This window comes from Amblyomma mixtum, chromosome 1 (genome assembly GCF_055824585.1).
Source record: "Amblyomma mixtum isolate Tamu chromosome 1, ASM5582458v1, whole genome shotgun sequence".
Lineage (NCBI taxonomy): Eukaryota > Metazoa > Arthropoda > Arachnida > Ixodida > Ixodidae > Amblyomma > Amblyomma mixtum.
Genome location: NC_143012.1, coordinates 304180851 through 304202777, shown reverse-complemented (window position 1 = coordinate 304202777; position 21927 = coordinate 304180851). Strand labels below are relative to the sequence as shown.

At 49.9% G+C, this 21927-nt stretch overlaps 2 protein-coding genes across 3 annotated transcripts in view; one reads left to right on the top strand and one right to left on the bottom strand.

Moving 5' to 3' along the window:
- The window catches only part of LOC149372257 (diuretic hormone class 2-like), a 221422-nt gene that overhangs the window by 6517 nt on the left and 192978 nt on the right, over positions 1–21927 (top strand). The window lies entirely within an intron of this gene.
- On the bottom strand, positions 1269–15063 carry LOC149372260 (uncharacterized). The gene is made up of 2 exons (XM_089566671.1): positions 14861–15063; positions 1269–3740 (listed from the first exon to the last, which is right to left on the bottom strand). The coding sequence occupies exon 2, from the start codon at positions 3732–3734 to the stop codon at positions 1494–1496; it is 2241 nt and encodes a 746-aa protein (XP_089422797.1). The 5' UTR covers positions 3735–3740; positions 14861–15063; the 3' UTR covers positions 1269–1493.

Below are 21927 nucleotides of genomic sequence, written 5' to 3'. Positions count from 1 at the left end.
CCGTCGCCGTAGCTCAGAGGTAGAGCACCGGACACGTAATTCGGAGGTCGTGGGTTCGGATCCCAGCGGCGGCATGTGGTTGTTTTTTCTTCTGCTTTTCTAATCAATTAGCTTTAAGCGATGACATATTCAGTAATATTATAAATTGATCAACACCACAAAATAAATAAATTAATTAAAAAAAATTCCCTGTGCCCCTTGGTTTCTGTGGCTGTTGGCTTCTGTCATATTTACAATGAGCCCCTCATTCCCCTTCATTGTTTGCTTAATTGTAGCAGGGATATTAGTTATGGTGTTTATTAATAGTAAATTAATGATCTAACTGTATAATCGCTGAAACAAAATTAATTAAGAAGAAGAAGAAAATAAAACACATGCTGCAGTACTTGGTCGCTGGAGGCAAAATCGGAGGTTGAGAAACGCTCAATTTAGGTCAAGATTTGTTTGCTTATTTTGATTTTCACTGAAATGTATTCGATCATGAGCGTTCTCAATAAAGAGGTGCCGTCTTCTTCTTATATGCCCCTCTTTGTAGCGTCGAGAAAGTCTACAAGCTATATGTAATACGCGGGAAGGAAAAAGGCCATAGGCCACAGATCACGTGGTATGGAGCAAAACAGAAGGCACCCAGCGACCCGCTCGCTGTCGTTTGCAGCAGTCGAGACCCGCAACAAACTGAGCGCCTACAGCACGTTGTCAGAGCTAATGTGCCTAGCTTCTAGGAAATTAATAAAATTTAGTTAAGACCCCGTCTCATGGTACATCATGTGCAACGTACGTTCTTGGCCAAAAACTAAAAAAAAAAAAAATTGGAATATTGTAAGTTGAAAATATTGAAGGTAATGCTCCGTTCTTCTGATACGTAGTGAAATCTCTCTTTTAGAATATTTCCATCGATCCCATCGAACAGTTAAGACTGGCATAGAAAACCGTTAGGGAACGCTTCTGAGAGTAGCAAAAACGTTAACAGATAAAAAAAGAGAGACTGCCGTCGGGTGATCTACGGATATATCGATTGTATAGTGAAATCTTCTCTCATATAAAAAACTGCGTTCCAAAACCGTTTCCCGCTCAAAAAGGCTTGTTCTCAGTATTGTTGGGTATGTGCGCATGTGAGTTCTTCCTGTGTATGTACAGTGTAAGGAAAGATGCTTGATTACAAAAAAAAAGTAAAGCAAGGAATGGAATGCACATTTATTAGGAAAAAAATCATAACGATTTGCGATTGTAATGTGTCACAAGAATAGAATTAATGAGGCAAGCACGAAAATGGAAACCAAAAGATCAACATCATAGCAGTTCCACAACACATGAACAAAAACTACACGAAACACCAAATAAAAGATCAGTGAGGCGTGAACCACACTACACGAGACTTTTCTCAGAGCCGCTGATACAGAGTATACAGTGAAGCTAGGAAAAAAGAAAAACAACCTAAGATTGACCAGTTTATAAAAGGCGAAAGCCTCAATGGGTTTCAAACGCAAAAACTACTAGTCAATGCTGCTGCTTCCGAGTTGACTGGCTCTCTGCCGCACATCAGGCCGGTCTGCAACGTCCACCAGGCGCAAATATCGGCGCAGGTGCAACCAGCAAAGCCACGGAAGTGCATCCAGGCCGGGCCGGCCGGTGGGGCTTTCTTTGCAGACGACGCTGTGCCGGACAACACCGGCGGCTCTCATGAAGCCGTCCATCTCGTCCAGATCACTAATGCTCTTTCTGACCATGTCCTCAGCTTCTGTTTTATTTACTGACGACATTTCTTGAACTTTTTCGACGAGCATTGGGTTCGAGCCGATTAACTCGAGCGCCTCTGCACCAGTTTTGTCGTCTGCGCGGCCGCTCACGAATCGTGCGGTGCGCACCAGCAGCTGGCCGTTGCGGGTGAGGACTTCGCTAATACAGTCTGGCTGTCTGGCTGACACAATAAACTCTTTCGTCGTCACCGAAAGGAGGGTGATGTTGTTCCGGATGGACTTGGCCAGCGTTGATAAGAAGAGTCTTGATGGATTCCTGCTGTAAGAGTTGTACGTAAGCGACCGTAACAACTTACTCGAGCAGACGACGTCTGCGAGAAGACTTCCGGCTCGCCTGCCCCCACACCAGCCCTCAATGACGAGAGCCGTGATGCTGGTGTTGAGCGAAAGTCCGTCGAGCAGAACCATTGACTCCTTGCGTTTCGCTTCGAAGCTCAATGTGATCGTGCTCAGTGACTTGGTGAGCCTCAGGAATTCAGCGAGAATTTCCGCTTGTTCGGCAGATATATAGGCATGAACTGCCACCGTCAGGGTTGACAGGCTGTGGAACGTGTGCAGCTGCTTAAATCGGACAACCGAGCGCGCTGCTCCGCATACCTCCAGGAAGATGCTTACAGCTCGTGCCCACTTTGTTATCCCGTCCAACTGCGGGTCACCTCTATAAAGGTAATCGATTATTATTTCGACGCCAGTTCCTGGATCGCTGACGACGCGACATGAGTCGATTACGTATGAATTAATCTCGCCCTCCAAGCGCACATCTTTGACACAGTCTTCATTCGCCAATGTGTGGAACAACACCCGCTGGTCCTCCGGTGTATGGAGAGATAAAGGGAATCTGAGCCTTCGCAGTGACTTCACATTGCGCACCATGTGGACAAAGGGCTGCACGAGCCGGTGAACCACGCTATATGAGTCGCTTTCAGTTTCGAATCCTGAGCGCTGCATACTGTTCGGCTCTGTGAAGGCCAGTTCGCAGGAGACGAGCTCAAGCTGCTGCAGTTTCTTGGCACTGGACAGGGACCTCGCCAGTGCCCAAGCCCCACTGATGTCGATGAGAAAATCATTCAGCTCTAAACTAACCAGCGTCTTCGAGCCCTCCACCGCTCCTGCGACCTCAGGCACGTTAAAGGGGATCCTTTTGGTGCAACCGAACAGGCGCAACAACTTCAGCGAGCCGCTTTCTTTGATAAACTGCGAGAAAATACGGCTGTCTTTTGCTTTCATCCACCAAACGTCTATGCAAAGGTCGCTGATGGCCGTGTTGCTCCGCAGCGCTGGCGTGATGCACTGCATGAGTGGTGGATCATGCTGCCTATGTGGCCTGTACTCGATCGCGAGCCGATTCAGCTTGCCTTTTGTCCTGATTACGTGAGCGAGTCTGGTCACGTTCTGGTATTCTTGGCCGGCGTCGAAAGCTTTCAAGGCGATCTCCTCGAGGTTGGGCAGGCAGTGCACCGCATCCAGCAGCTGCTTGTAATTCGACCTTATCTGGAATTCCACGCAAAACTGCAGGTTTCTAAGGCCAGTACACTTAGCTATAGCGTCGTAGAAAATGGTGCTGTAGAAGCAGCGATGAAACACTCCCCAGCTTTCCATCCGGAGCATGGTGACGCAGCGGTGACTCACCAGCAGCCAATGGAAGAGAAGCACAGGGCGTGTCTGGCGGATTTCGCCATGAAAACCGTAGACATCTTTGAAGCAGACCACGGCGAGCTCACCACAATTGTTCCATTCTCTGAGCTGCACGCCTATGTGTCCCAACACCCTGTTCCACTGTGGCAGCTGACGCGGCAGTTCGCAGCTGTGCGCGCTGCCTTCAACGCACTGTGCTTTCAGGTTGGCTCCGCTGCTGGACAGTATCGCCTTCAGCTCCTGCAGACGGGCGTACGCTTCGTTCAGGGACGAGAACAGCTCCGGGGTCAGACCAATCACGTAAGCCGCATGCTGCTGCAGATTCCAGTCTTTTGGAGCCATCGTCGGCTGCAAGAAAGGATGGCGCGGGTTCGAATCAGAACACTTCGTTGGTGTTCCATAATGGATGCGAGGCAGAAGGGAGACGACTCACACACATTGTGCAGCGCCTGCATTGTGTACTGTTTTCATTTTCTACCACTGCCTGTCAAGATGCGAATTCTGTTTTGAATAGAACACAAAATCTGTAACGGACTCCGCTCTGAATGGTTTGATCTGTGTGCAACGAAGCACCGAAACACCAACGAAGCGTACGTACGGTACATGAAAGAACTTTATGCAAGGGACGTGTGGGATAAGTCGCGCTCAGAGAGCACCAGCAGAGCATTGTGCAAGGTATATAGAAATGTTGGAATGCAGTTTCTCGCATACAGCTTTCGAAATATTAAAAATTCATCCCATGATCTGTATAAAAAAATTGACAACCAGTGTATCTTTACAATCACAAGCATGTGAGGTTACTATACAGCCTGCACTTGAAAGTTACAGCTGGCTTCATAGTTGACAGTTATTTAATTGAGCAGTTATGTTTGTGAATGCCCGTTTTAAATTTTTTCTATAAATTCCCTGATATTACTGTTGTACACATGAGACAAATAAAAATATCATAGCATGTAAATAATGCCTCAGTCATGCACAATGTAGCATTCAATACCTTGCACATCTGTTCACATGCTCGAAGAATGCACATGAAAAAAAAAAAAGAAACAGTGCCAAAGACCTGTGCCCTTAATTGTTCAACAACTAATAGGGCTGCCTTGATGCGGTATTGTTGGTGCTTAAAAAAAGAAAAGCGTGTTCAGCTTAGTATCTTAATACAATGATTTCGTATGAACAATGTTGGAATAAATGTTCCATGTCACTCTTCATCGTGCCTGTTATTTATAGCACAACTGTGCGTCATGTGCAGATCCCTTCAAAAATAGTGTCCCTCGTAGCCTGTGCCACTCTTGGATGTTAAACCCCACAAAACCAAAAAAATCAGACCTTCAGAAATGCACATGAGTGTCTGTGTAAAAGCTGAAATGTGCAACTGGTTGGCATTTAGATTGTTTTAACACTAATAAAGGAGTGAGCACTTGCTGAACACTTCAGTGACCTTAGCAGTGTTTTTCATTACACGTATAAAGTGTGCTTTAAGAAACCGCAGCAAAGAATCTTATTTCCTCTATCTATTACAGTCAAGAGACATATTTACCTTGCTTTTGGCGTATCATTGCCATGTATCTGACATATGCCACAACACGAGATATTTGCAATCTAAAGGAATGCAGGCCTGAATTTGACACTGGGATAATACTATATAAACACGCGCATTGGCCAGGTTCATTCCTTCAATGCACTGGTGAAACTGCCCCACTACTGTCACTGTATCAACAGTTGTTGAATGCCAAGTTTTGATGGTGTAATGGAGGAGCATTTAAGAGAATATACAGTACGGCTAGCTGGAACAGCTGGTACTCTGTGTTTTGTAATAAATTTGTGGCATGTATAAGAACCACAGGGAGTGAAATTAATCAAGAATCCTCTTCTGCAGCGTGCTTCATAACCCAAGTGCAACTTTGGCTTGTCAGAGGAGACAGTTCATCTTCTACCTTTTGCGTGTTACCTGCAAGCACTTGGAGATTTCCCTGGTGATGCTGCTACTGTGCTGGGGGTTTGTGGTGTAGACTTGTCCTGAAGCAAAATAAGTTTTGACCTGAGGTTCTAGCTATTTCTCTGAAGCATCTTGCCTACTTTCGCTTGTGGGCGCACTTTGTTTTGGGAGTCTGCAAGTGCTTGCAGGGGGATTTGCATATAGGTGAGGTGACCGGTTGGCTGAGATACTTTGTCACACTAATGGCCTGAAGTAAGAACATTTACATTACCGGAGACACCAGCATTCAGATTCATTCTGTTTTCCCTGCAAGCGTGGGAAATTCCTCAAGGGTGACTGAACTGTTAGGGGGTGGGGACATTTTCTGTGAGCTCTCTGCTTCTGAGCTTGCATGCTCCTACATATAGATATACCCTGAGATAAAAATTTTGTTGCCTGAAGCATTGGCCTTTCTGCTCACCTAACCTTACCTGCTTGCTTTTTTGTGGTGACATAAGTGGCGAACACTGTAGTCCTGAAATAACACTGTGAGATGTGCTTGCAACCTGAAGTAAAAGTATTGCACGAGCTGAGGCACTCACTGTATTAGAACTTATCACCCTACGATGACAGACTTGGTGACATACCACGGCCGCTGTCAGAATTCTGTGTAACAATGTAGACATGCCAAACACACAGTCGCTCCTGCATAAACTGCTGCTACATGATGGATTTTATTTATCATGAACCTGATTCTTTTTATGCTGCATTCCTGCCTTCACTTTCGTACTGACATACCAGTTAGTAAATTTTTAATTGTAACTTAAGTATTGAATGTTTTCTTGAAAAGTTAAGTTTACCTCTTTTTACGATTTGGCTGTAAAGGCTGTAGCTAGGCTCAGCATAATTTTCAAAGCTCACTCGTAACAAGCATCAAAAATTTCACTCTGAATGCAGCTTCTACTAGACATAAACAGAGAGCAGCCACAATTTGCACCTCCCTGCTCACTATGTACCCTTTGGAATATCGTTGGCACTGCATCTGGTTGAATTTCGATGAAGGCGAAATTCTAGAGGTCCATGCACTGTGCGATGTCAGTGCACGTTAACTCCAGGCGGTCGAAATTTTCGGAGCCCTTCACTATGGGGTCCCTCATAGCCTCAGTTGCTTTGGGACGTTAAACCCCAATAAACCGATAAACCAACCAAACCATCTGGTTTCAAAAAGTGCCTCGTGTGGCTGCTGTAAAAGCATGACTGCTAAAAATGTCTTGGTCAGATCATCTGCCCTATATGTAACTTGGCAGTGGTGTCGTAATAGTGCTTAGCCACTTTTGCAGAAAGCTTTTGTTGTTCTGAGAAATTCATATACTGTTTTAATACGAGGCCTTTAATATATACCACTAAACCTAAGGCTCCACGAATTAATGCTTGTCATTCGTGCTGCATGCGTACAAAAAAAATCGCAACGAAAAAAAACGCGCGACAGTGCCGTTATGAATTTTCCAGAGAAGGACATTACTCACTCATGAAGCGAAATGTCCGATAGCTTTTGACACCTTCTTTTGAATATGATGCACGATGGCGGCATTCTTCTGAAACTCTGTGCAAGAGCGAGGCAAAGCGGTAGATCGCGTCGCACGGAGTCACAGCGTGGTGCGTGCCTACGGCACCTACTGGGAACTGACAGGCGGGCGCGTACGAGTGGACGGTTTTGTTTTCTGTGTTCTTTTGTTTTTGATCAGTGTTCTTATGCATTTGAGAGAAGGCGGGCTTACTCGTCCGGCCGAATGCTCTGGCGGTTTCGGGTGACCGCTTCAGCGCCGGCAATTCGCCGCGAACGCTGCCGACGGGTCTAGTGTCCAGTTTCTTGTACGCGATCGACCGACGTGCGTACAAGAAATACGTTCGACCAATGTGCGCACCGGAGACGACTGGCGTCTGCAGTGCTTTCCCGGCACCGAATCAGACATCCAAAAACAAAACCAGCAGAGAAGCCAACGCTCGTGCGAAAGACCGCGGACCGAGCGGCGGGAGTGAGTGATTCCGAAGTACACACGGCGCGGAGAGGTGTGTAATGCAGTGCGTATTGTGCGTATTAAACTGCCGTATTTTAATTCTGCCCTGCAGTCTACGCTGTAAGTAGCAATGAACTATAGTCGGATACAACTTACGAAGGCAGCGGCTTTCCCCCGTCAAAAGACCCACTTCCAGCCAATGGCGTCAGCCGATTCTCATGACCATGGTAGTGTCACAAAGCAGGGAGTGGTAGATAAAAGGTTATAGTCCCTTCCCTCCATAGTCGGGGATAGACCCCTCTCTCCATGGTGGCACCGCTCCCTGCATTGTCACCCTAGCAGGGTCATGAGAATTGGCCAACGCCATTGGCTGGAGGGGGATCCTTTGATGGGGAAAAGCCGCTGGCTTCGTTAGTTGTACCCGACTATAGCACCCCTCGGTAACCTACAGCTGCTACAGCATACGAAACGAAAACAAAACTTTCCTAACTTCTCTAGTACACGTCTGCATATCATATTTCAAAGTTTACAACAATAAAAGAATTAAGTGTAATGCTTAAGCACCTTCTTCGACGTTTAAAGTTCTAGAGGTTTATTTTTAATGTGTTCTGTGTCGCTATATTGAAATTGATCGATTAATTTTCAATACCACGAATCATAAATAAGTACAGGCAACTATGGGTGTAGAAGACAACCTCCTCACCGCGCTTCAACCCCCTGCTACGTCACTTGGGTGGTGGTGGTGGAAAACATTTATGTACAGGTATAATACAGGAGGTTATGCATGAGCTGACCCAGAGGGGGCCAGCCCTTACAAATACTAGGTGGAGGTCCCTAGTTCGGGACCCCAGTGGCATCGGCCGCCGCCCAGGCTCGCGCGACCAAGGCCCGTTGGGCCTGTAGGTCAGAGCAGCCGAGCAGGGTCGCCTCCCAGTCCTCCCGGGTTGGGTTGGGGTGAGGGGGGATAGCAGGGTTGGAGGGGCAGGCCCACACCATGTGGTAGATGTCCGAAGACTTCTCCGCACAGTGCGGACAGCTGCCCGAGAAAGAAGGGTCGAAGTGTTTGAGAGCTTCCGGGCACAGCAAAGTATTAGTACACAGGCGGAGCAGAAGCCGCTCCTCCGCCTTTGACAGACCTTTACACGGACGGGGACAAAGACCATGGCCAGATTGATAGAGTAAAACGATGTCTTTGAAGGTGTAAGCTGGAATAAATTCGAGTTCCTGATCGTCAGGGTCGGAGGGGAATGTCCGGTGAGAGAGCGCGCGGGCGGCGGCGTCAGCTGCCTCATTTCCCTCAAGGCCCATGTGAGCGGGAGCCCAAACGATACGCCGGTGCGCGGGGTCACCGGTGTAGACGCTGTTTTGAAGAATGCGGTAAGCTAGATACGGTACCCAGCCCTGCTCGACGTTCCGACATTCCCGCTCGCGAGTCGGAAATAATTGTTTTTGAATTGGAATCAGATGCAGCCAACGCAATGGCGACCTCCTCCGCGTGTGTTATGTCACGGGCTCGGAAAGTAAGGCCGTTCACTGTTTTGGATTGGTGGACGACTGCGGCTGTGTACCATCCCTTATGGTGGGGGCCTGAGGCATCCACGTAGAATACGCCGGGTTTCGATCCATAGTGGCGGGCCAGGGCTTCCGCCCGCGCCAGGCGTTGGCCATTATGGTCCTCACGGTTCATGTTCGCGGGAAGAGGGCGCACGTGGAGGGCGCAGCTCCACTGGGATGGAATACGTACGCGCTCTTCCATGAGAGTGGTATGTTGGATGTGTAGTCGGGCAAGGAGGCGGCGACCCGACCATGTCTTCGAGATACGTGTGTATTGGTTAGTCAAGTGGGCTTCCCGGAGCTCCCGAAATGTGTTCACCATGCCTAGCCCCAGGAGGCGCTTGTTGGAGGTGGTCACGGGGAGGCCTAGAGCCCGCTTAATAATTTTGAGAAAGATGACTAAGAGTGAATCCTCGTCTTTATTCCGCAGGTGGAGGTATGGAGTCTAATATAGAATTCGACTGGTTACAAATGCATGCGCCAGCCGCAAGGCGTCCTTACATCGTAACCCCCCGCGCTTGTTAGAAACCCGGCGGACCAAGCGGCCCACCTGGTCCCCCACCTGACGGAGTTTGGCCAATGTTGTTTCTGACCGTCTGTCTTGATGTATAAAGAGCCCCAGTACCCGGACTTCGATATTTTCAGGGATTGGACCTGTCTCGAGAGACAATGAAATTTTGGCTGTGCACTTTGGTGAGGGGCGTATGTGCACAAATTCAGACTTTTGGGTGGAGCATTGGAGGCCGCAGCGGCGAGCATAACGGTCCACTATGGTCGCCGCCTCCTGCAGGTTAGCCTCAATGTCTGCAAGGGAACCCTGCGTGGCCCACAGGGTGATGTCATCAGCATACAGCGCATGCTGCACACCGGCGACAGCGCCCAGCTGGGCCGGTAGGCGCATCATAGCCAAATTGAATAAGAGGGGAGAGAGCACCGCGCCCTGGGGTGTACCCCTGGTTCCCAAAATGAAAAGGGCCATGTTCTTTATCCTGGATCCGAATGTAAGATTGTCTGTCAGTTAAAAATTGCCGAATGTATTGAAAGGCATTTCTGCCGCAGTTAGTTTGAGAGAGGTGGGTGAGAATGATCTCGTGGGTAACGTTGTCGAATGCACCCTTCAAATCCAAGGCGAGTACGACCTTGTCATTGTGAGGGCATTCCACGGGGTCGAGGACAGCCCGATTGAGTTGTAGCAGGACATCTTGTGCAGATCTGTGTGGGCGAAACCCGAACATGGTGTCTGCGAAAAGGTGTTTGGATTCCATGAACTCGGACAACCTGTCACGTACCATCGTCTCCATGAGTTTGCCCACAGGAAGTCAGAGAGATGGGGCGGAGGTTGTCCGTGTTGATGGCCTTGCCAGCTTTAGGAATGAAGGTGACCAGGGCGGTCTTCCACTCGATGGGTAGTGGCACTTCCCCAAGCCAGATTGAGTTAATGTAATTCAATAAAGACAGGCATGCTGGGCCGGGGAGGTTGGCTAACAATTTGACTGTAATTTTGTCCCGACCCGGAGCGGTGCCGCGTTTCATTTTTGCCAGGGCCGCCTTCAGGTCGTGGAGCTGGAACGGTTGATCCAGCTCAACGTTCTCAGAACCTGCATAAGAGTATGCCGGCCCGCGGGAGTCCTGGGTTGTGCACAAGTACTGGTCCCGGAGCTTGTGCGCCAATTGATTTGTGTTGCCCTGAAAGCTGTATATTGCTCTTTGGAGGTGTTTTTGAGTTTCCGTGCGTGTTTGCGTTGGGTCAATTAGGGCGCGAAAGAGTCGCCACGTGCTCCGGCTGGACATTTGCCGCGCGGCCGTATTGCATCGGGCAACCCAGTTGGAGTCGGCGAGTTGGGCCGCATACTCAGCCGCTCGTTGAGTGAGCTCGGCGATGCGAGCTTTAAGTTTCCTTGGGAGCAGCGAGCGCCCACCCAAACTGTTTTGCAGGTGTCCGGCGCCTCCTTCGATTAGAACACCACTCCGTTCCGTTGCGGCCTCGGTTTACGCCTCCGTCGCCGCCGCGCCGTAGAGGAGGCCGGCTGTGTGAATGAGGCCTTATAGTCTGACAAATCAGCAACCAAGCAGTAAATCCCCACCACAGAGGCCCTTCAGACAACGAGTACGATATTGTCAAGATGTAACAGCTAACCGCCTTTCACCTATGCATAGCAATAGCAGATGCCCGATACCACGCGCAGGGTAGTCGGACGCGACTTCACGGCCGTATCGACGCGATTGGTTGAAGGGCCTCGTTTTAGAGGAACTTTTTGCTTCTTGCTTGAGCTGTACCCGAGATTACCTATTTCACTCCCATGGTTCAGATCTGCGTTCACTGCTTGCCCCAGTTTGCTTACCACACGGGCTAATTTAGTGCCACTTTCAACGAGTAACACTCGCCTTCAGTATCATTCGCGAATGTCACGCGATTAAATTAAAGAACATTGCCTGCAGAATATCGTTGCGTCGGAGTGAATTCGGTGAACTCATATCATTAGGCTTGAGGTCACTTCATGCTGTGCATGCGAACAGTCATATCCCTGCGCAGCGAAAGTTCCCGCACTTCTCAGCAGTTCAGGCATCGTCTAGCCCAAGCAGGCCAGCGCTCACCATCTGCCGAGACAGCTGGCGTGCAATAAGTTCTCAGTTCGCTATAGAGTAGCGAATGTAATCAGAACGCTAATGAGCACATCCCGCGAGTAACGACAGAGCAAGTAAGGAAAGCCTTTGGAGCAGTGCAAAATGGTGAGGAGCAGCTGGTGAAGATCAAGTAACAGCAGATCTTTTGAAGGACTGGGGGGGGATTGTGGTACAAAAACTAGCCAGCCTGTATATGGAAGGCCTTATGGCCATGAGCATGCCAGAAGCTTGAAAGAACGCTAATGTTATCTTCATTGATAAGAAAGGAGACATCTAGGACTTGAAAAGTTACAGACCGATCACCTTACTGTCTATTGCCTACAAAGAATTTACTAAGGTAATCGTTAATAGAATCAGGACAACCTTAGACTTCAATCAGCCAAATGATCAGGCAGGTTTTCATAAAAGATGCTCGACAATAGACAATATTCACACCATCAATCAGGTGATAGACAAATGCGTAGAGTATAACCAGCCCCTATATACACAGTGTTCATTGATTACGAGAAAGAATTCGACTCATTAGAAACCTCAGCAGTCATGCAGGCATTGTGGAATCAGGGTGTAGAAGAGTGTTACGTGAAAACACTGGAAGATGTCTACAATGAATGTACAGCTGCCATATCACTTCATACAATCAGCAATAAAATTCCAATGAGGAAGGTGCCAGGCAGGGATACACGATCTCGCCAATACCATTCACCGCATGATTACAGGAGGTGTTCTTAGGCATGGATTAGAAACAATTTGGGGATAAGAGTTAATGGAGAACATTTAAGTAATTTGCGATTCGCTAATGTCATTGCCTTGCTATGCCACTCAGGAGATGAGCTGCAAAGATCAATGGGTTAGACAGGCAGGACAGAACGGTAGGTCCTCAAATTAACGTGCAAAAGACCAAAGTAATGTTCAACAGTCTGACCAAAGTAATGTTCAACAGTCTCGCAAGAGAACAGCAGTTCACAATTGGTAGCGATGTGCTGGAAGTGGTAAGGGAATACTTGTACTTTGGGCAGGTAGTGACCGCTAATCCGGATCATGAGAGGGAAATAACTAGAAGAGCAACAATGGGACAGAGCGCATGTGGCAGGTTCTCTCAGATCATGAATGGCAGTTTACCAATATCCCTCGTGAGAAATCTATATAACAGCTGTATCTTACCGGCACTCACCTACGGGATAGAAATGTGAAGGCTAACGAAAAGGTTAGTTTTTTTTTTGTTTATTGGGGTTTAACGTCCCAAAGCGACTCAGGCTATGAGGGACGCCGTAGTGAAGGCCTCCGGAAATTTCGACCACCTGGGGTTCTTTAACGTGCACTGACATCACACAGCACACGGTCCTCTAGAATTTCGCCTTCATTGCAATTCAGGCGCCGCGGCCGGGATCGAACCCGCGCCTTTCGGGCCAGCAGCTGAGCGCCGTAACCACTAAGCCACCGCTGCGGTGCGCTAACGAAAAGGGTTCATCTTTAAGGTGCAGTGAAGAAGAATCTGAACTCCTGTTTTTACCGCTGAAACTAGGTCTACACGTGCCGAGCCTTCTTGGAAACTTCGAATTATTGCCCTGTGCGGCCGATTTCCCTAATTTAAATCGGAATAACGTCGGGCTCCCGCCATTTTTTTTGAACTCCCCGCAAACGGTGGGAGGAGTCGACCAACCATTCACCCAGTCCCGTGGCGGCTTGCCGTTCTGCCATCGGCGGAGTGATAAGTAGTGATCGGCGAAAGCAAAGAGACCACGCGTATATTTATTTCCGTGGGCCTAATTTGCAGCTATGTAGTCTCTGACTGGACCTATTTATTCACGGAAACCTAAAAGAAACAAAATAAAAGAGAAAGCAAAGTCGCCATGCGACTGCCTGAAAGGCACTCCATGCGTTATTCGACTTTCCCCACCGTATACGGGGAATTAAAAAAAAAGGCGGGAGCCTGACGTTAATCAGATTTAATTAGGGAAATCGGCCACGCAGGAGAATAAATCGAAGTTTCTTAATATGCTAGCAACGTCTAGATCGAGTTCCCGTGGCAAAAAGACGAGTTATTCCTCTTCAGTGCACCTTTAAGTTACGGACAACCCAGCGAGCTATGGAAAGAAAATTGATAGATGTAACGTTAAGAGATCTGAAGCGGGCGGAGTGGGTGAGGGAACAAACGCGGTTAAATGACATCCTAGTCGAAATCAGTGCATGTAATGCGAAGGCAGGATAACTGCTGGTCCTTGGATAACGGAGTGGATTGCAAGAGGAGGCAAGCATATCAGGGGGCGGCAGAAAGTTAGGTGGGCGCTCTCTGCCCACCTAACATTCTCCGTGACATTGTCTGCCCCAGCTGCGCTAGAGCAGAGGAGCGGCGCACAACAGAAAGGAAGCAGCATCGAAGTAGGCTAGCTGACGTTGGATGCGCAGGGTACCTATAACGTAAACTTTCCCGTAAAGTACGGTAAAATGAACACATTTACCGTTGAGAGCTTCGACAAGTGAGCTGTAGCTTTGTGCGCAAAAGTGTCGCAAAACAGAGCACTTCTAATTGCTGTGAAAACACGCCTTGCCGAGAAAACGCGTCCGCACCTTCACTTGTACAGCAGCGGTGATATGTATACGTACACTGATATGAAACGCAGTATCGGAGGAAAAAATGTCTGAGGCTTAGCTTAGGTTAAGCCTAGTCAGATGCGAAGCATATTGTCGCCGAGTTGCATATCGAGCACGCCGCTTGGCTAGACGTTCTTCACGCTCTTCATCAGTCTCTGTAGCACGCCGCAACTTTTGCTTCTCATTCCAACGAGCAGCCCTGTCTCCAGGAGGCATCTCTATCCCGTGTACGCCTAGCAGAGGCAGGCGCACCCCCTCGTATACCGCCGCTCCAGCATCACGTGTTCACTACAGCGCACCTAGCGGCAGAAGCAGGAAATACATTGGTCGCGACGCCTCGCGCGACGGCGCGAGCTGGGCCCCCGTTTCTCATCTGCTGTGACGTCACGCACCACGTGGTCATCCTTGGTCACGACGCCTCGCGCGACGGCGCGAGTTGGGCCCCCGTTTTTCATCTGCTGTGACGTCACGCATCACGTGGTATGACATGGAGGTCACGAAAGGTCAATGGTAACGACACCGCCGCGCCCGAGGAGCTGGGTTGGGCTATTTTAGTATGCTTTGCATAAAATTACGGCATGCGGTTGTGCGGGAAAAGTTTCTTTCGGTGGCGCCACTTTAGCCAGTCGTTTGAAGGTTTAAGAGGACGTCCCTTCCCCATCCGCTGGTAACAGGCGACTGGGTCGTGAGGCAACGCTACACTTCCTCTTCTGACAGTACAGGTCGTTCGTGTGATCATGTTTTACGACCAACGAATAACTCACTGTTTCAGTCGTCGACGAGTTCCCTCGACAAACGCTGCTCCCTGCATGTGCCAGAGGTGACGGCTGACGAAAGTGAACCACGACGGTAAGCAGCGAACCGCCCGCAGGCTGCGGTGGTCTTCAGCTCTTCATGGTGCGACTGGCCAGTCACCTCCCGATGTGCGCCGTCTTATCCTTGTCCGTGATCAGCCGGGACGAAGGGGCAGCCTGCGATTCGACAGGGTAGATAGAATGAACACAGTGAGTGCGATTTTGGCAGAAAGGAGCACGGCATGTAGTACTGTGCCTTTCTCTGCACCCATCTTACAGCGGTCGCGATGTTTGAGCAGCAGTTTGAGGCAACAGCCTGGCGACAGCCTGCGCGTTTTATTATTCCTCTTATCTCCACTTGTCCCTGCCTTGACCCTAGGGTCCTGGTAAGGGCAGGGCAGATGTGCCCCGCCCCCTCTAACCTTGACTACCCTGATGGCAGTGCCCGTCGAAGCAGGGCCTCGCTTCACCACCGACTCGTTTCACATGCTGCGAATTATGTCTACCTGAGGCTAAGAGGGCCGTAGCCGCAGACGGCTTGCAATCGTCGTGACGTCTCGCGGCTTCAGTCAGCGCACGAACGTGCTTTTTGTAATAATGCAGAACTGTTTATTCTACTGAATACATAAGAAATACGAAAATATTGCCTTACATCTTAAATTGCGAGTGGTTACAACATCAAAACATTCCGTGTTGCTTTATTGTCACGTATAATCACGTGTTGCCTATGCAAATGTGGAGGAAATCGGCACGTCGTTCCGACCGAATTCGCAGGGAACGCGTTGCATGTGAAAGCACTGACCGAAATCCCACTGCCACATCAAAGGACAGCACCGATGAGAATAGTAAGTATTTTTACGTGGCCGTAGTAAGAGATCCCGGCCGCGGCGGTCGAATTTCGATGAAGGCGAAATTCTAGAGGCCCGTGTACTGTGCGGCGCCAGTGCGCGTTAAAGAACCCCGGGCGGTCGATGAAATTTCCGGAGCCCTTCACTACGGCGTCTCTGATAGCTGGAGTCGCTTTGGAACGTTAAACCTCATAAACCCAACCAAACGAGAGAGTTGTGCGTGTTATATCGTGGTTTCTGTTTCGAGAACAAGGAAGGGAAGGGAAAGCTTTATTTTAACTAATGCTTTTTTCCTGCGGTTTGGGGGCATCTTCAGAGACGTCTTGGTTCTATCCCCAGGAGCCTTCTCTGTCGAAGTCGTCCGCCTCTAATCTATGGTCGGTTGCCCTCAGTCCAGGGCTCCGCTGGCCACTGCCGCCCGTTGAGCTCACTGTATCAGACCTTGCTGGTCTTCACAGCGGTCGCTGGACAGCAGAGTCTCCCATTGCTCCGCACTCGGGTTTTGTATTTTGGGGACCACGTCTATGTTTTGGCAGGCCCATGTGATGTGATATAGAGTGGGTTTTTCGTCGCACCAGGGACATTTGCCCGCGTATATCGTAGGGTGCATTTTGTTTAGTATATGTAGGTTTGGGAAAGAGACTGTAATTGTCTCCAAGTGACAGCTTCCTCTCTGCTGAGAGATTTGTGCGGTGGGGGATATCGCATTCTTCTGCCTCTATAGTTCTGTGGTATGGCCGACTATTCCCTGGGTGCTGGCGTGAGTTCCGCGGTCTCGTCGGATGCTCGGAAAGTAATGCATCCTCGAGCTATCCTGTCGGCCTCTTGGTTCCCTGCCACCCCCGTGTGCCCCGGTACCCACACAATTTTGTGTGAGATCTTCCTAGTTTTTAATTCTGTCGCTCGCTGCGAGGAGTATACGGAGCGTGTGACGACCTATCCTGCCATTGATGTAATTTTTCGGCAGGCTGTTTGAGAGTCCGTGAGTATTGTTAGCGACCGCCCGGTTCTATAGCCCTCCGCCACCGCTAGAGCAACGGCTACTTCCTCGGACTCTGCAGCTGTGCAGCCTCGGAGAGACGCGCTGGTCATTTCGCGTAAAGACGAATCGACCACCGCCGCCACAGCGATTTTGGTGTCTCCTCCTCTCCAAGATGCGTCTGCATACACGGTCGTGGCTTGAGGAGCGTATGTTTTCTCGATGAATTCGTCCCTCGCTTCTCTTCTGCCTCGATGGAGGTTGGGATCCATGTTTTTTGGTATTGGCGCTACCTTGAGGGTCTTGCGAAGCTCGTCGGGGATCGTTCCCGTCCTCGTCATTTCTCGCATCTGCTGGCGGTATCCGAGCCTCCGCAGGAGCGCTCTTCCAGTCGTTGTTTGGTGGTGGTGGTGGTGAAAACATTTATTACGAATGAGCAGGAGGTATGTTTGGATCAGCCCGTAAGGGACCGATCCTTACAAACACTAGGTGGAGGTCCCTAGTATGGGACCCCAGTGGCGGTTGCCACCGCCCGGGCGCGCCCGACTAAGGCTTGTTGGGCCTGTAAGTCGTGGCAGCAACAGCCTGAGTTTTTGCGACTCAAGCTGCGCCTCTCATAGCTCCTCAAAGGTGTTATGTAATCCCAGGGCCATGAGTTCTTCTGTAGACGTGTTGCGTGTTAGTCGGAGCGCTGTCTTAAACGCTTTGCGTAGCAGGGCATCCGCTTGTTGTATTTCGTTTTTGTTGAGGCACTGGTAGGGTAGGCTGTAAGTGATTCGACTAACTACTAGGCGTCTGACTAGTTTTAGTGTGTCCTCCTCACGCATGCCATGTCGCCTGTTGGTGATGCGGGTGATCATGCGTGCGACTTGTAGGGTTATTGCTTTGAGCAGAGTAAAAGTGTGAGTACTGCGCTGGTTGGATTGAACCCTCATGCCTAAAATTCTTATTGTTGTCTTTTCGGGTATGGGCGTCCATTCTAGGTAGACGTTGAGTTTTAGGACCACGTTGGTTGGGACGGTCCGGTTTTGCTTGCCTCCAGACTCTCAGCAGTTCGGGAACAAAAAATTTGCAAAGGGTTAGCTTGGTTAAGCCCGGAAGGTTGAGAAAGCAAATTACGAGCAAGTTTAGAGACTACAGTAGTGAAAGGCGAAAGGCTGAGTGCTGCAATGAACGCCGGAATTAGCTTAAAGTGCTATTGAGGTGTTAAGTAAACCACGAAGTTGGTAAGGCGCCTTTCCTTTCCTCCAAATCAACGCAGTCTCCAACGCTGTCTATGTCAGAGCGCATCAGTGAATGCCACAACAGAGGTCAAGCTAAAGATCAAACGTGGATCCGCCGGGGCGACGCTGAAGGCTCAAAACCTAGCGCAGTATTGCTTTCGCAATAACATTACTCGCCTCAGGGGAAATGGGGCTCTCTCAACGTCGGTCAGCGTCTGGGTCCGTGTCACTATCTCTCTCTATCTCTCTCTCTCTCTCTTTCTCCAAGCCGCCGTCCCGGCGTGCCCCAGCGTGCCCCGGCGAGGCGTTCGCTTGTGGCCACGCCGACACAACAGTGCGCTGATTGCGTTTCCGTTCACAACGTTTTTAGCAGAAACGCGGCACTGAAGCAATAGGCTGCCGGCGTTTGCTGGGTCCATTGGCGTTGCGTTCACAACGCCAATGAATCCAATGAATGCCGGCAGCCTCAACGCCCACGCCAATGAACGCCGGCAGCCTATTGCGTCAGTGCCGCGTTTCTGCTAAAAATTGGAAGACGCTTAATCTGCGGCGATAGCATGCTGATGACTTCGCAGTTTTTGTGTCGATGAGGACAGCGTTAGCAACGCAATGAGACTGGCCTAAAGGTTTAGTAATGGGGTAGGTTGTCACAATAATCTGGATAAAAATGTTGGGTTATGGCATGACGAATGAAACTGCCATCCTGAAGTTTACGAAAATGTAAAGTTTTCACGAGGACAACTCAAGGCAGCTCCACTACCCAGGAATATGCACCCTGATTTTCACCAGCCAAGACGACAAGCACGAGCCGAAGCCATGAAAAGACACTACGGCGGGCGCGAGGGCGTGTTCTATGTCGATGCTGCGGGTCCCGAGCAGGGAATGACGGCCGTCGCGGTAGTGCACCAAAATACAACAGTCGACGGACTAGTACTGGCTAGCCAGGACATACTGGCTGCGGAAGAAGTGGCGATTGCTGTAGCTGCAACACACACTAGCTCAATATACATTCTCACAGATTCACAGACAGCGCATCGCAATTACCTCAGGGGCAGGGTCACACCGCTAGCAGCTAAAATCCTGCAAGATAGCTACATCCGTGGCTACCAACCCACACACAAACACTAGGTACCAGGTCACCAGGGCATCCCAGGGAACGAGAGCGCACATGCCTCAGCACGAGCATTTCTCCCCCGGGCACTCAGTGCGGATGCCGTGGAACCTCCTACCCCACTACTAACTTACAATGACATACTTCAGCACTTAAGATTATCCCGTCGGGTCTACCCGACGCCGGCTAAGACACTAGATAAAGAGGAGGAGCAACACCTCCGAAAGCTACAGACCAACACTTACAACAACCCACGAAGACTACATGCCATAGACCCGGAGTCATTTGACTCACAATGCAAATTCTGCGGGGAGAAGGCGGACCTGTACCATATGGTATGGGCCTTGCAACGAAACCAGGCGATCACTGTTAATAACCAGCCAACGCAGGAGGGGTGGGAGGCAGCTCTGTCCAGCTCGGACGAAAAGAGTCAAAAGCAACTCGTCGAAAGAGCCCGGACAGCAGCCTACGTCAATGGGGTTCCGGACGGAGAGCTCCAACCACCGCTACAACCTCCTAAACCATTTCATTAAAATATTTTCACCACCACCATCACGTATACGTGCATTAACCTTGGTTTGTTGTTGTTGCGACTGAGAGAAGGATTAAAAGGAAAGTGCACGGGCCTGCCAACTGGCTCAAGCCGAGCCACCACCGCTGCCACGTGCAGATAGAGGAAAGTTAGAAGACGAAAGAGTAAAAGAAAAGACGCGCGTCGCAACAACCAAGTCCGCCGAAGCGAAGGCGCTGGCTGGAGCAACAGATACCCTTCCGCTCTTACCTTGGGATTCCTTTGGCTCATTATCAAAATAATGCTCCGTACTGGAAAGCGAGAACCAGGGAAGTACAGGAACAGCCAAAAAAGCAAGAACACGAAAAAAAGAAAGAAAATGGCTGAGGCTTAACTTGGTTAAGCCTGGAGAATGCGAAGCATCATCGTGTCGCTTAATTTGGAGGCGCACAACCACAGCGACGGCGCGAGGTGGGCCCCCGTTTCTCCACTGTCGTGACGTCATCGTGTCACGTGGTGTGACGTCATGTATCACGTGATTTCGAGGCGCACAACCACAGCGACGGCGCGAGGTGGGCCCCCGTTTCTCCACTGTCGTGACGTCATCGTGTCACGTGGTGTGACGTCATGTATCACGTGATTTGGAGGCGCACAACCACAGCGACGGCGTGAGGTGGGCCCCCGTTTCTCCACTGTCGTGACGTCATCGTGTCACGTGGTGTGACGTCATGTATCACGTGATTTGGAGGCGCATAACGATGGTGAAGGGCTGAAGTGGTAGCTAAAGTAGTATGCTTCGCATAAAAGTTCAGGAGGCACTTCCTCTGTCGTAAAGTTCGCAGAGCCGAAAGCGTTTTGCGCACCACTCTGACATACTTTAACTGCCTCTGTGGCACTGGTGACGTCACCGCTGGATGACGTCACACTCAATGACTAATTACCAAGTAATGAATAATTACTAAATAATGACTAATTAATAATTAATGACGCTCAAGCTTTGCCTTTAGGAGTGGAGCGTGACGGCGTGTTGCAGCGCAGCCACGGAATCCACGGAACGCCATTGCCCATTGAGCGCGATGGCTTGCCCGTTGCCACCGTGGCGGGTGGCGGTAGTGAAAGATGTGCGCTGCACGCGTTGGCATTGACAACATTGTGCTAGAAACGCGGCGCTGAAGCCATAGTGCGCATATCTGACTCCTCGGGTTAGTGGACGCGGCCTCTTGCGCTGGAGTTTGAGGTAACGTGGCGGCGCCTGGTGGCAGCAAGGAAAAGCTGGCTGGGTAGTACCAGGTTGGGTAGTAGTGAGCGCTGGCTATGGCGGCGTACCTTTCTAGCCTGCGTTTTGCGTCGATTCGCACGTTTTTCTGCACTCTTGTGAGTGCGACAAGGCTCGTCACTTGTGACCAACCACGCCGCAGCCTGGCCGTGGCTTAGGTTTTAGAAAACCGACGCTCCGTGTGCCTTAGGACGAAATGCAGGCAGCAGAAGGAATCTGCGACGCCGATCCGCCCGAGAGACCTCGCTCAGTCTCGAAAAAGCATCACCGTCGTTACTGCTGCGTCGTGGCCCGTGGGCTGCCACGATCAAGAAGGTCTGAATCCCAATATCAAATTCCACCGTTTTCCTTCAAGGTCTCACGAAGCGGAGCGCCGGGCGCGCTGGATAGCTGCAGTTCGACGCACTGAGTAAGCGAACCTTCGCGTTTGCTGGCTGCTTCGCCTCCCTTGATGTTTGTTTGGTTATCCGCATTGCTGAAATTCATTCTTTTTGCACATGCAGTCCGGACGGCAAACCGTGGGATGCAGTGCCGAACACCAGCATATGCAAGCCACTTTGTGGGTAACGAGCAAAACAATGCCAGTCATCCCTCATATGTACCTACAATCTTCTCCGCGGTCTAAGCCGGTCTCATCCTCCTTGTTTTCGTCTTCTTTTGACGCTTACCTCTCTTAAAAAATGTATATTTAGCGAGCAGCCGCATATGCAGGCGTAGAATGAGAATTTATGCATTCTACAACAGAACTTGTCTAGTAGATCCCTACATAGGCAGTCGGACCAAGCAAGCAGCAAAGCAGCAAAAAGTGTACCATGACAATCATCAAACAGTAGGGAATACGCAACAGAGCAAGCAGCAAAAGGTGAGAAACGAACAGCATAATTTAGAGATCATATCAAGGAAATGCACAACACAGCAAAGAGCACAAAAAAAATGCATGGTATAATTATGTCATGTCAACATCTCACTTCAGATAATCACTATTAAGGCAAATCGGCATATCAGCAGGCATGGTTGGCGATTCACGACTAGAGACCCGGCCACTGAGACAATTGACAATTCGACCGGTGCAACGTGGTGAGGTGGCCA

Coding starts and splice junctions, on each gene's coding strand:
- LOC149372260 (XM_089566671.1), bottom strand. CDS start 3,734: ATGGCTCCAAAAGACTGGAATCTGCAGCAGCATGCGGCTTACGTGATT.